This window comes from Urocitellus parryii, chromosome 4 (genome assembly GCF_045843805.1).
Source record: "Urocitellus parryii isolate mUroPar1 chromosome 4, mUroPar1.hap1, whole genome shotgun sequence".
In the NCBI taxonomy this organism is placed as follows: domain Eukaryota; kingdom Metazoa; phylum Chordata; class Mammalia; order Rodentia; family Sciuridae; genus Urocitellus; species Urocitellus parryii.
In genome coordinates, this window is record NC_135534.1 from 55,795,364 (window position 1) to 55,808,630 (window position 13,267).

The window sequence follows — 13,267 nt, forward strand, 5'->3', positions numbered from 1 at the left end:
CTAAAACCCATTCTTTATTCAGGTTTCCTTAGTTTTACCAGATGTTGCATTTGTGCTCTGGGATGACATCCAGGCTACCACCGTACGCGCAAACTACATGTCTCTGCTGGGCTGCGCTTGGTCATGCCAGTTTCTCAGACTTTTCTTGTTTTTCATGACCTTGACAGTTTTGAGGAATACTGGCCAGATATTTTAAATAATATCTCATATTTGGGATTTATATAAGGTTTTGCTTATGATTGGACTGGGGTTGTGGTTTGGGGAAAATGATTATAGGAGTGAAATGTCATTTTCATCAAATCTTATCAAGGTCACATTATATCAACATGTTTTTAGCACTCACTGGCTATGCTCTAACTTTGATCACCTAGATGAAGTCATGATTGTCAAGTTCCTCTATGTTATGGTTTGGATGTGAAGTGTCCCTCAAAAGCTCACATGTGAGACAATGCAAGAAGATTCAGAGAAGAAAATTTGGGGTTTCAAGAGCCTTAACCCAATCAGTAAATTAATTACCTGATGGGATTAATTGAGTGGTAACTGAAGGCAGGTGGGATATGGCTGGAGGTGATAGGGCATTGAGGGTGTGGCTTGGGGACATATATTTGTATCTGGCAAGTGGAAATCTCTCTCTCTGCTTCCTGGTCACCATGTCAGCTGCTTCCCTCTGCCACACTCTTCCACCATGATGTTCATCCTCACCTTGTTCTGGTAGGGTCCTTTCAGTCACAGCAGCGAAAAAAGTTGACTAAAACACTCTAACATGAAATTATTCTCCCCTGCTCCTTCCCATATTTTACTCTTTGGAAAGAAATTATCATGCTGAGCCCACACTCAAAGGGTGGGGAGTTATCCTCCAACTGCCTGTGAGTAGAGCAATCTACATAAATTATTTGGAATTCACTTAGGAGATTTGTTGATTACATTTTTGTCTTTATTCAATCATATATGTTCATCAATATGCACTCAAATGGTATGCATTTTATATTTTGGATTACAATCCAATCCTACTTAATTTGTTGGCAAAATTTAGCTTTAGCTACTGAGAGCTTTTCCATTTGCTTTCAGTGTCTCTTTTACATAATCTAATAATGAACTTTTTTTCTGTTTTGTTGTTGTTGTTATTGTTTTTCTTTGTTTTTAGCATTTGCTTTCTGCACTATAAAAAGCTTATGCTCATTTCATATATTTCCTACTCCAGTCCTAGAATTAGTCATTTTCCAAAGAGTACTAATTCCATTTTGGAAATTAATATTAGAAAGACAAATCTTGATCCTAGATATTCATAATTTTTAGCATGAATATTAATATACATTAATAGTTATATAGCATTTCATTGTATATCATGAAAACTTCACAATTTTTAGTTGTCCCCTGTTGATGAAATTAAGGTATTTTCTACAATGTTTGGCAATTTAAATGGTGCTACAATTTAAAAACCAATTATAATTTTTAAAGCCTGAATTAAATAATTTAATACTATTTTATTTCTATCTTGTACTGTTCAATAGCTATTTAAAAGTCCAATAACCTCAAGTCACCTGAACAACTAAGAATCAAGAATTATTTCTTTTTTACATTTTCCTTGGCAATGCTCAGCAAAGGACCAAATAACTAAAAATAATAATTCCAATGGTAAAGTCTATGTATTTGAGAATGTTTTTATCTACAGTTATCTTTCTCCCCTACTGAAGCCAGAATTAGACAGTCAGTATAGTTACGTAAATTGAATCAGGTTGATCAAGGAGGCCAACTTTGAGTGAGCTGAGGAAGTTAAGAGACTGTCCCCTGAAGAATTGAAATGTTAATTCCTTCAGAGCCTTTCCTCCACCATTATCAAGAACTTGCCTAACCTGTTCCAGGAATTGCTCCTCCCTACAGGGAGCCATAATGTTGTTAGTTAATGTGTCCTTGGCTTCTCTATCCTGCTCTTCCCCCTTTAGCCCACTCATTTCCCACCTTTTGGCCATCTCACGGAGCATTCCTGGGCCTAGTCATGTTCACAGGAAGGAGGAAAATAAGAGGAAGAGGGCAGAAGAACAAAGGGGACCTAGGACATACAAAAAGGGCAGAACATCTCACTTCTTGGGATTCCAAGATACCTCCCCTTTTTAAATAAACTCACCCCTTTTTAAATAAACCCTGCTTTAATAATGCTTGCCTCTGAGAGCTTCTCTAATATTCAGACTTCAACATGTGAGAAAGCAGGACTTGTCACAGATAACCGGCTGTATCACAACTACACTTGGTCGTAGGCTCTTGACCTGACTACTCTGTTAAAATATAAGCTTTATGAAGGCAGGGACAATATCTATTTGCTTCTTTGTTAGTTTGTTTCCTTTACTTACACAATCTAATGCTTAGAATTGGGTGTGTGGAGACTCTCTGCTGAAGTTAAGTTTCCCTCTTGGGAGAACATCACAGAATTCCTTACCCCTCCCCCTCCTCTCTGAAGGGCACCAAATTAGAAGGTTTTTTCAACCAATCCCCACAGAATACAGTGTCCTCTCACTGTTCCTGAGTCACCCTGCCAATCAGAACCTGCCATGTCCCCTACTCAACCCTTCTTAAGCAGAAGCTTGTAAGTAGATGCCCTCTGCCCTCTGCTGTCTTCCTCTTCTTTCTCTCCTCTCTTTCTCTTTCTCTCTGCCCTCCTCCTCTCCTCTCTCTGCTCTCTGCCTCTCCTTCCCCTTTGGGCAGCCCACCAATAAATCTCTTGGTTGAATCTCCATCTTGGGTGAGTCACTTGCCTTTCACAGAAGAGCACTGATATCTAGAAGACACTCAATGAATGTTTATTGAGTGAATGAAAAATTAGTATCTGTGTGATAGGTTTTATAAATACAAGTTATTTAATTTCATCATAATATCAACCCTATAAAATAAGTATTTTTATCTTTAACTAGACAATATGGAAACTTGAAGTCCCAAGATTTAATCACCTTGCTGAGTACCAAAGCCAGAGTGTTCCAGAGTTGGGATTAAATTTAGGTTACTCTGACTTCAAACTGCTGCATTTTCTCTACACAAAACTACTTCCCTTTACCTAGAGTTTGGTTTCCCTTTCTTGAATTTTTCCTAGTTGGCTCTAAAATTCATCATGTTCTCAAAGGACAATAGATTAAAAAAAGGTCAGGTCCCTATGGGGAAGGGAAGGAAGAGGCACTCTGGTGAGCCTGATAACACCTAGGGAAAATACAAATTCCAGCCATTCCAATAGCCTCAAAGACAAAAGAGGCACAGCTGGGAATAGTTTTCCTAAAGTCAGGACTGGGAGCAAGGCCAGCCCACAGTGTGCTCACTCACATCTGACACAGAAGGCCGCAGTGGACTGGCTGTGGCTACAGCCTTTAATGTCTCAGTGAGGACAAGAAGTAAGATTTGCTTGTTTCCTCCTCTGGATTTTCTAGAAGAAACAGTTATAGAGCTCTTAGATGAATGTCAGGCAAAGCCCATGAAGGAAGATGTCCCTATTGGATACAGGTAAGTCTCTTTATAAAAGGCCAAAACAAGCAGTGACCCATCTAGAGGTTCATTTGTTTAACAGGGCAAGGTTTGGGCAGGTTTGGGTGGGACACCTAATTCTATTCCTATGTCCATACTGGAAAGATCTCATCAGTTCCTTTCTTTCTTGGACCTCAGTTTCCCCTTTCTACGTCATAAGATAGGACCTGAGGCCACAAGAAAATTGATATTACCCAGGGTATTTTTTCCAGTTCTCTCATATCTTTTTCTGGGTCAGGAAGTGTCCAGGCCCTGCAGCCTCAATAGGACATACACTTCCTCCACTGATTAACTTGGGGAAGATTTGCCTTGGTGGAACATTCATGAGGAAGAGGATGTTAAAGTCTTAGAAGAATGGGCTCCTATTCCTGGGACAGTCAGAGAAATGATTAGCAATGGATGCTCCCAGGGAAGTTCTGGACGGCCTGGCAAGGAGGCTGTGGGCCAGCTGTGGAATAGTAGCTTCTGTAATATCTCCCACAACACAGACAGGGTGCAGCTCTTTTCCCCCAGTAGTTTCCAGGAGTCCAAAGAGAAACCTAGCCATCCCTTTTATCTCTGTTCCTCTCTCCTTCCCAAATCCTCTTCACTAGCACCACACACAACATCTGTCATGAAATGGGGCTTCTTCTAGTGAAAGTAGAGTTCTGATAAAGGAAGGGCAGACACTGAGAAAATAAGAACTCTAGTGAGGAAAGAAAACTCCATTAAGAATGAACTTTGTCGACTTCATATATTTATTCATCTAATTAGTTGTCCCAAAACACATATAAATAGATTATTCTAGATGGACATTGGGCTACTTCACATAAAAGAGATAACAAAGACAATTAATATTCTAATGCGGTCTACAGATTGAAGCAAATATTATAATAACTGAATAATTAAAATATCTTAAAGGATATAGGAAAATAGAGAAGAAGACTAATCTTATCTGGAAGCATCACACGATAGAGCTAAGTTTTAAGTCAGGTAGGGTGTGGGAAGGCAGAAGTGATGTCACATGGAAAGGCATAGAAACAGAACTGAATTGTTCAATAAAGAGTAAGAAACTCAACATTATGGTAGAGAAAGGAGATATGATATGGACTCAAAGTGACACTTGAGACATAACTTATGATCATTTGAAACCCAATTTTCAAAACTATTGAAAATTTTCTTAACTGTGAAGTTCCATATTGACTCTAAATTTCAGTTTATTCATTTTTAATATGGGGAGGGTATTATGTATGTATGTATATATATATATACACAATGGCACTTAAATCATAGAATTGCAAGAAGGAAATGAGGCAATAAATGTAAAGCACAAAGCATAAATCTATTACATAGTAAATCCTGCCAGACTTATTTGATATGATCATCATTTTCATGTGAATGATTTTATTGCTAACATATAACAAATACAGCTTATTCTAGACAATGGAGAAATCCAGAAAAAAAAATAAGAAAATAAATCCCCTCTTTTTACCATTTGAATTAAATCACTTTTAATTTTTGCATATATCCTTTCAGTCTTTCTATACAGCATCTATTTTAAAAATTGAAAATGTATCACAGTGAGCAGTGTTATGTTTTGTTTTTCATTAAGTATTATATGGCAGTTACTATGCAACAACATTAAATATTTATCAAAGATTAATGATGTGGGAGCATTTTGTTGAATACTTGCTTCATAATTAAGCCATGCATTGATCTGTATTGATTATTATTTTCACTTTATCACTGTAATAGTCAGCATGGAAACTTACACAAAAAAATCATCCCTGTACCTCCTTTATTCGAAGGGGTTCTTTCAGAAAATGTAGGAATTTTAAATTATCTTCATATGTTGTGAGAAACTGATTTTCAAAGAAGTTATACCCATTTACACAGCCTTAAGCAAAATAAGATATTGTCTACTACACCATCCCTTATGTGCAGTGAATATTATCTTTTTAAATATTTCAAATTTGATAAAGATATTTAATCTCTATGTTTAATTAATTTTATTGTTATCAGTAGCAAAATAATTTTCACATGCTTACTAGCTATTAGATTTCTTTGGGAATTAAATTGTTATATCCTCTGGCTGTTTTTGTTTTGGGCAGATTATATCTATTTAAAAATGATATCAATGGCTTATATATGAAGTAGAAAAATCACATTTTATTATTTGTTTCCACAACTACAAATGTTTTCTGAAATTTGTCATCTATTTTTCCCTTTTGTTTGTAGGTTATTTGTGTTTTCATATTTTATTTTTAAAAATATACAAGTATTTTTCTCCTAAATAAAAACCAATGTATTTCCACTGTGCATAATGCAAATAATATAAAATACAAAGAAAAAAAATAAAACACTTGTAATTGCACCACTAAGATGTTAACAAAGGAATAAAACTATAGGCTGTGCGTCTGTGTGTGTATAAAACATGTATGTATGTATACATATACATATATATAAAATATATGTACACATATATGTGTATATAGATATATAAAAATTTTACAACAAATGTTTACATTAGCCATACTATTTTGTAGCATATTTTTATCAATTTAGCCAAACATACAAGATCTTTTCTCATAGCATTTAATATTATTCCACAGCATACTTTTACACTAATGTACAGTGCTAGATGTGGTGGTGCATGCCTGTAATCTCAGCAATTTGGGAGTCTGAGTCAGGATGATCATAAGTTCAAGGCCAGCCTGAGAACTTAGGGAGGCTCTAAGCAACTTAGAAAAACACTGTCTCAAAATTAAAAACAAACAAATAAAAGGTTTGGGGATGTGACTCATGGGTTAAGCACCCCTGGGTTCATTCCCGGGTACTGAAAAAAAAAAATTTGTATGTTATTTCATAGTACAGATATAACACAATTTATTTAACCAATCTGCTACATGTTTATGTTGTCCTTTATTATATATTCACTTCAATTACTTTCTTACGAATAAACAGAGAGGAGCATTCTGGTAGCTAAAATTTGCACATAATCTTAATTTAAAATTATAGATGTGAGGATTGCTAGTTCAAAGAATCTCTGGCAATATACCGTGAAATCCACATATTATTTGGAACTACAGTGTTTAAATAGTTATGTTCTTTCACTTTAACTCAAAATATGTATAATCATGTCTTTAAATATAGAGGGAAAAAACTCCTTTTTAAAAATTATGGTTGCTTTCTGACAATTTTAAAATTTTTAAAATACTTTTTAGCTATTTGATTTCGACTTATGAACTGAATGATTATAACTTTACTTAATTTTCTCTTGGGTAATTTAAAAGAATCTTTTGCTATTAACTTGCAGGTATTATCTCCATTTGTAGTTTACACTTTAATTTCTATTTTAAGATTTTTAATTCTCAAATTTATTTAACTTTTATATAATCAAATCAATTAATCTTTTTTTATGGATTCTGCTTTAGAGTAAAAGCTGAGAAAGAACTTTGCAATGCTGAAGCTAACATTAGAAAGTAATTTTAAATATTTAAATAAAATAAATTTTCTTCAAAATCAACTATATATTCACTTATATTAAAATCATTATTCATATTGAATACATTTTGGCATATTAAGATAATATTGGAATATTTATTTTCCTCTCATGTTGCCCTTTAGCTGCTTCTTGAATTCCTTTTATATATACCCTGCTTTGGGGCTTCACTGTATATAAATTGTCTCCCTAAAGCATAAGAAAAAAGCATAGACATAAAAATTTTTGATAATATGAGGAAGATAATTAAATACCATGAAGTTATATTATAAAATGGCTTAATATCTTTGTATGCATATACTTCTTCTATACTTTCCTTAGTGATTTTGGAAAAATACTAAAATACTTATCAATTTTTAGTAATATTTAATAAACACAAAATGAAACTCAATTGCATATTGTGTTCAATCCAAGACATTATTCTAACAGAATGCGTACTACATTCCATAAGAACATGTCAGTTTTGGACATGCTTATTCTATTTTGTGTGATGATACCAATACAGCAAAACTATTTTTCTAACTAGTTTTTTTTCATGAATATAGGAAAACTACTTGTTTAATACGCCTCTTCGGTAACTGGACAATGCATTGAACTTCTTAATATTACTAGCTTTTCATCTTCTTGAAATGATAAAATTATTTTTCCTTCCCAATATTTCTGCTTTATCTAGTTTCCTTGTCTTATTGTGTTTCCCCAATTTCCCAGAGTGTTTTGTAACTCTAAACTCCAATGTGGGTTTAACCAGGGGTTTCAAAAGATCTGAATTTCTACCCCAAAGTGAAGTATTTTTAGGTAGGGATTCAATATAGGTATGGATGTGTAGATAGATATAAAGATACATAAAACTTTCAAAGGAGAGAATTTCCATAGTTTTTGTCAGCTTCTTGAAAGATTACATAAGCCGCCCAAACATAGGAACTTCTGTTCTAATGTTTTACTTATAAGTATAATGTTGGCTATTATTTCTATATAGATATTCAGGTTGTCTTAAGGAAATTGTCTTAACTGGTTGACTGTAAATTTATTTGATATATTTTTTAAATCAGATAAATGTTGTGTTACATATTTTCCTATGTAACACAACATTTACCTACTGAGGATAACTTTTTTAATTGAATTTTTGGTGGGATAAATTTTGGTGGGATAAATTCCACTTGAGGATGACTGAATTTTGAATTACATTTTTATCCTTGAAACAAATTCTACCTTAGCATAATGTGTTATTAAAATATAGATTGGATTGAGATAAGTTAATGAATTTTTTTTCAAAATTTTACATCTATATTAATTAGGAAGATTGACCCAAGGAGATTTTTACATGTGTTTTTCAAATTTTAAATTAAAGTATTTGTTATTATCATAATTACAAAATAAACATTGGTCTCTTCATTTAGAAGAAGTTTAAATAACCCTAGGACTATCTGTTTATTGAAAATTGAATATAACTCTCTCAGCTCAGGACAGACTCAGGGTGCAGCTCTTTTCCCCCCAGGTTGGATCTTTTATTTTACCACAAAAATATTCCCTTTGTATTTTTATAATTTATTAATGTGAATATGATCCTTAAAGAACTGCAAAAGTTTTCTAGAGTGGTTGTAACCATATACACTTCTAACTGCAATGTATGAATGATCCAGTTGCTCAAATCTTCCCAGCACTTAATGCTGTTACTATTTTGTTTTACCCATTCTAATATATGCATAGTGATATACCATTGTGATATTGATGTGTATATATGCATTTCATTAAAGGGGAATGATGGTGAACCTTTTTCTTTTCTTTCTTTTTTTCTTTTTTTTTGGGGGGGTGGGGTTGGGGGCTCAGTTGTGAATTATAGGGACATTTTTTTATCTTCTTTGGGATATTTAAATCATTTTTCCAGTCTGGTTACTAAGCAAAATTTTTCACTATTTCCAAAATTAAAAGAAAATTCCACTAACATAAAGTCATGTGTTCTAGGAATATTTTATAATTTATTGTTTTTTACTTAGGGATTTTCTCAGTTCAACAAGTCAGGTCTTCCCTTAGCTCAGAGATGTTTTTTCTTCCCCTGTTACTTCTTCAAATGTTTTCTTGCCCTTTTCTTTGTTCTATTATTTAGGTTTGCCTATTAGGTAGATTTTTCATTTCCTTTATTTTACTTCATAATTTCTCATAATTTCAATCTTTCCATAATTTGCTATAATTTCTCAAACTTGCACCTTAATCTGCTAATTCAGTTTTTTTTAAGTCTTTATCACTGTGACGCACAGCCTTTTAATTCTGTAATCACGATTTTCCGCTTTGGTGCTCTTTTTTGAGCTTAAGATTAATTTTAGGGCTACTCATTCAGTATTTAACATTTTATGAGATTTATTAAAAGTAAGCAATAGAGACAATTTGATGCCTATCTAGTTTCTTCCAGACTCTTTCGGGAAGGATAACAACTGCTATGATGCCTTGGATTTATCTCATTAATGTGAAATGTTGTGCCTTCATATCCCACATGACTTCTGTTTACTAAATCTGAAAGAACTAGCTTGTCTTTCAGCATTATAAGAGAGTTTCTAGTTGAGAGTCTCTGCTGCATCAATGATCCTTTTATTATCTTTTAAATCATATTTAGTATTTCTAAAAAATATTTAGTGTTTCTGACAATGGGAACAAAACTGTAGACATTATGTTTTTCTAAGAAATATTAGATTCAAATGGTTTAGAATTTTGAATATAACCTTGAAATACAAATTAGTCATTGAATAATATTTAGCCTCTCTTTGTTAAGATTATGTGCTGCTTGAAAATAAATTATTATTGAAAACTAATAGCAATGATGCACATTTCACCTGCTGTCCTTGACCCCAGGCATACAACTTTTTATCCCTCCTTACTTCCATACTCTACCACATAATCTCATAACAATGCCAGAGTGGTCTTTCTTCATGGTATATTTGAAAATATGACTCCACTGTTTTGAATATCTGGGCTAATTTTGTTCTCTAGAGAATAAAGTCCAAATTCTTTAGCATGGAATAAAAGCATATTGATGGAAAATATCCAAAACACTGACCAGATCCTTATTTGTTTTTCACTGTGTGTCACTTCTGTTTTCTACTGTTTCTAATAATGTTTTTATTTATTAAATTTTGAGTGTTTCTTATGATAGTTCCCTCACCCTAATTCCTTTTTCATTTATCCCAGACTCTGAACCAATTTCATTTGCCAACTTTATCCCACTATTTCTCTATTAGACTTTTAAAATTTTAGATTACCAAGATAATAAGAGGAGATTCTTGATACTCAACTTAAAATTTGAATCTTAATGTTAATGATGTTGGTCCTCTTGATTTTCTTTCCCTCTGTCTTCACTGTGATTTTTCAGAAAATTCCATTTATTTCCCTAGATCTCAAGCATTTAGTCCTCAGATCAAGGTATAAGAATCCAACAAAGCAAAACAGAGTTTAGTAGAAATCAAAAGATATTTGGAATTCAAAATTTGGATGTGGGTTGGATTCAAGATCTGCCATCTAATTGTTGTTTCTTAACTTCTCTGAGATAATGTTTTCATGTAAAGAATAGAGTAATAACAAGAAAAAGATATACATGTAATCTGTTGTCAACACATGTTAGCCTTTCACTTACCTCTCAAATTCTACCAGGGCAAGAAAGATTTATTAAGACTAGAAAAATAATTACTTGCCTTACTTTCCATTGTAATTACATTTCTAGAGATTTTAAAATTTCACATTTATATGTTCTTCAGTGAGATCATGAACATTGGATAGGTTTCTCAAAAGTTTAGAAGTTTTAAGGAACACCATTGTCTCCTAAAATGTATTCCTTGGTGTCTCCTTCAGAGATTCATGAGTCTGACATTGCTTGACCTTTCTAAATATGTTAATGTACAAATAGGAACATATCAACTCTTTCAGAAACTGATATAGGTCCTTCTTAAGCTTAGTGTCTTTATTCTTAGCAATTACCCTTCCTCTTCCAACAGAACCTGATCTTCCTTTTCCTGAAACTAAGGGGGAATTTGAAAAACAAATGCAGAATCTCCCAATCAACAATTTCTCTTCGTGACCACACTGGGAATTTATGCCTACATCCATGACGGCAGAAAACTGGACAAGAGTAAGTGAGTTTATCCTCCTGAGCTTCTCTTCCTTACCTACTGAAATACAGTCATTGCTCTTCCTGACATTTCTAACCATCTACTTGGTCACTCTCATGGGAAACAGCCTCATCATTCTGGTGACCTTGGCTGACCCCATGCTGCACAGTCCCATGTACTTTTTCCTCAGAAACTTGTCCTTCTTGGAGATTGGCTTCAACCTAGTCATTGTGCCCAAAATGCTGGGGACCCTCATTGCCCAGGACACAACCATCTCCTTCACTGGCTGTGCCACTCAGATGTATTTCTTCTTCTTTTTTGGGGTGGCTGAATGCTTCCTTCTGGCCACCATGGCATATGATCGCTATGTAGCCATCTGCAGTCCCTTGCACTACCCAGTCCTCATGAACCAAAGGACATGTGCCAAATTGGCTGCTGCCTCCTGGTTTCCAGGCTTTCCTGTGGCTACCGTCCAGACCACGTGGCTCTTCAGCTTTCCATTCTGTGCCACCAACAAGGTGAACCACTTCTTCTGTGACAGCCCACCTGTGCTGAGGCTGGTCTGTGCAGACACAGCACGGTTTGAGATCTATGCCATTGTGGGGACCATTCTGGTCGTCATGATTCCCTGCTTGCTGATCTTATGTTCCTACACTCGCATTGCTGCTGCCATCCTCAAGATTCCATCAGCTAAAGGGAAGCACAAAGCCTTCTCTACCTGCTCCTCCCACCTCCTTGTTGTCTCCCTTTTCTATGTATCTTCAAGCCTCACCTACTTCCGGCCCAAATCAAATAATTCTCCTGAGAGCAAGAAATTGTTATCATTGTCCTACACTGTTGTGACTCCCATGTTGAACCCCATCATCTACAGCCTGAGAAATAATGAGGTGAAAAATGCCCTGACCAGGACCTTCCACAAGGCCCTAGCTCTCAGAAGCCACATCCTATAGACATTATGATATAAGAGTAAAGTTCATTAAATGGAGCACAATCAGTCTCACATTTGAGTTTCCTCTCTGCCAATTTTTACATGTCCATTGGAATGAAATTCAATTCCTGAAATGGCTTTTGGATAGCTCAGTAAAGAGGAAGGAATACAGAAGTATTTTAGATGTCTTATTGCCACCTGCAAAAGCTTCTCTGCCTACCCATCATCAACTGTTTTTTTTTTCTTATTGGTAGTGTTGGTCTTTCAACACTTGTGTGGCCAAGTATTTTCAGATATTCATATTCCTGTGTAACATACATTTTGGATAGTATGAAACTGCTAGTAACTTTAAAACATGGATACATACATAGAAAAAGAAGAAAAATCTTATCACAAATCATTTTGCCATTTTTTTTTCCTTTAGCCAAATCTGACCATCTATTTATCAAATGGAAAGTCCTGTGATCCCTCCCAGTACAAAATTTTTCTCACTATTTTACTTCAGTTCTCATGCCCTTGAAGTTGTTTTAGTTAGTTCTTTTCAGCTTATTGCTATACAAAATGGGTAGAAAAAGTGGATCCATAACCCTCATGTATATTTTATAACCTCAATAATCATTTCTTTCCTCACTACACTTTTCCCAGGAAGAATGAACTGAGCTCCATAAGTTGTCTATCCCATATTTAGGTTCTTATATTTTGTTAAAGTATTATCACTAATTTTAGTCATGGTGCTGCTTTCATTGAAGCTAAAATAGATCCTAATTCCAGCATAAGTATTCTTTAACCACAAAAATAGTTCTCACTCTTTTTCAACCTCCTAGTACTCTATTTTGTAGACATGCCATAATTTATTTAACCAATTATCTACTGTTAAAGACCATGCTACAAAGAATAGCTTTATCCTTATGTATTTTTATAGTTCTGTTTTACATGTGACAGATGTAAATCTAAAAATTAGAAATCTTGAGAAAAAGGTAAATACACTTATGATATTATATATTGGCAAGTTTTCTCCCAAAGTGATTGCACAATTTTAAATTTCCATTAGCAATTTATAAGTATGCTTGTTTTCTGGTAGTTTTGTTTTCATCAATAGCATTTGTCATAAAACACCTGGAATTTTCCTATTTAACATATAAAAAATTCAATGAAATTTTAATTTGAATGAAACAAATTTTGAAGAATAAGAAAAATATAGGTAAGTAAATCAGAGAAAAGTTATGACTTTCATTCAAATTTCTAAATTTATAGTTAAGA

At 34.1% G+C, this 13,267-nt stretch overlaps 1 protein-coding gene across 1 annotated transcript; it reads left to right on the top strand.

The window, feature by feature from the left end:
• Positions 1-3,350: 3,350 nt before the first annotated feature.
• Positions 3,351-12,029, top strand: LOC113201331 (olfactory receptor 10A5). Its single transcript, XM_026415029.2, has 2 exons — positions 3,351-3,483; positions 10,966-12,029. Exon 2 carries the CDS (start codon positions 11,064-11,066, stop codon positions 12,027-12,029), a length of 966 nt encoding a protein of 321 aa, XP_026270814.1. The 5' UTR covers positions 3,351-3,483; positions 10,966-11,063.
• Positions 12,030-13,267: the final 1,238 nt, after the last annotated feature.

Bases quoted from the DNA above. Each gene is read 5' to 3' on its own strand.
- LOC113201331 (XM_026415029.2), top strand. From the start codon at position 11,064: ATGCCTACATCCATGACGGCAGAAAACTGGACAAGAGTAAGTGAGTTT.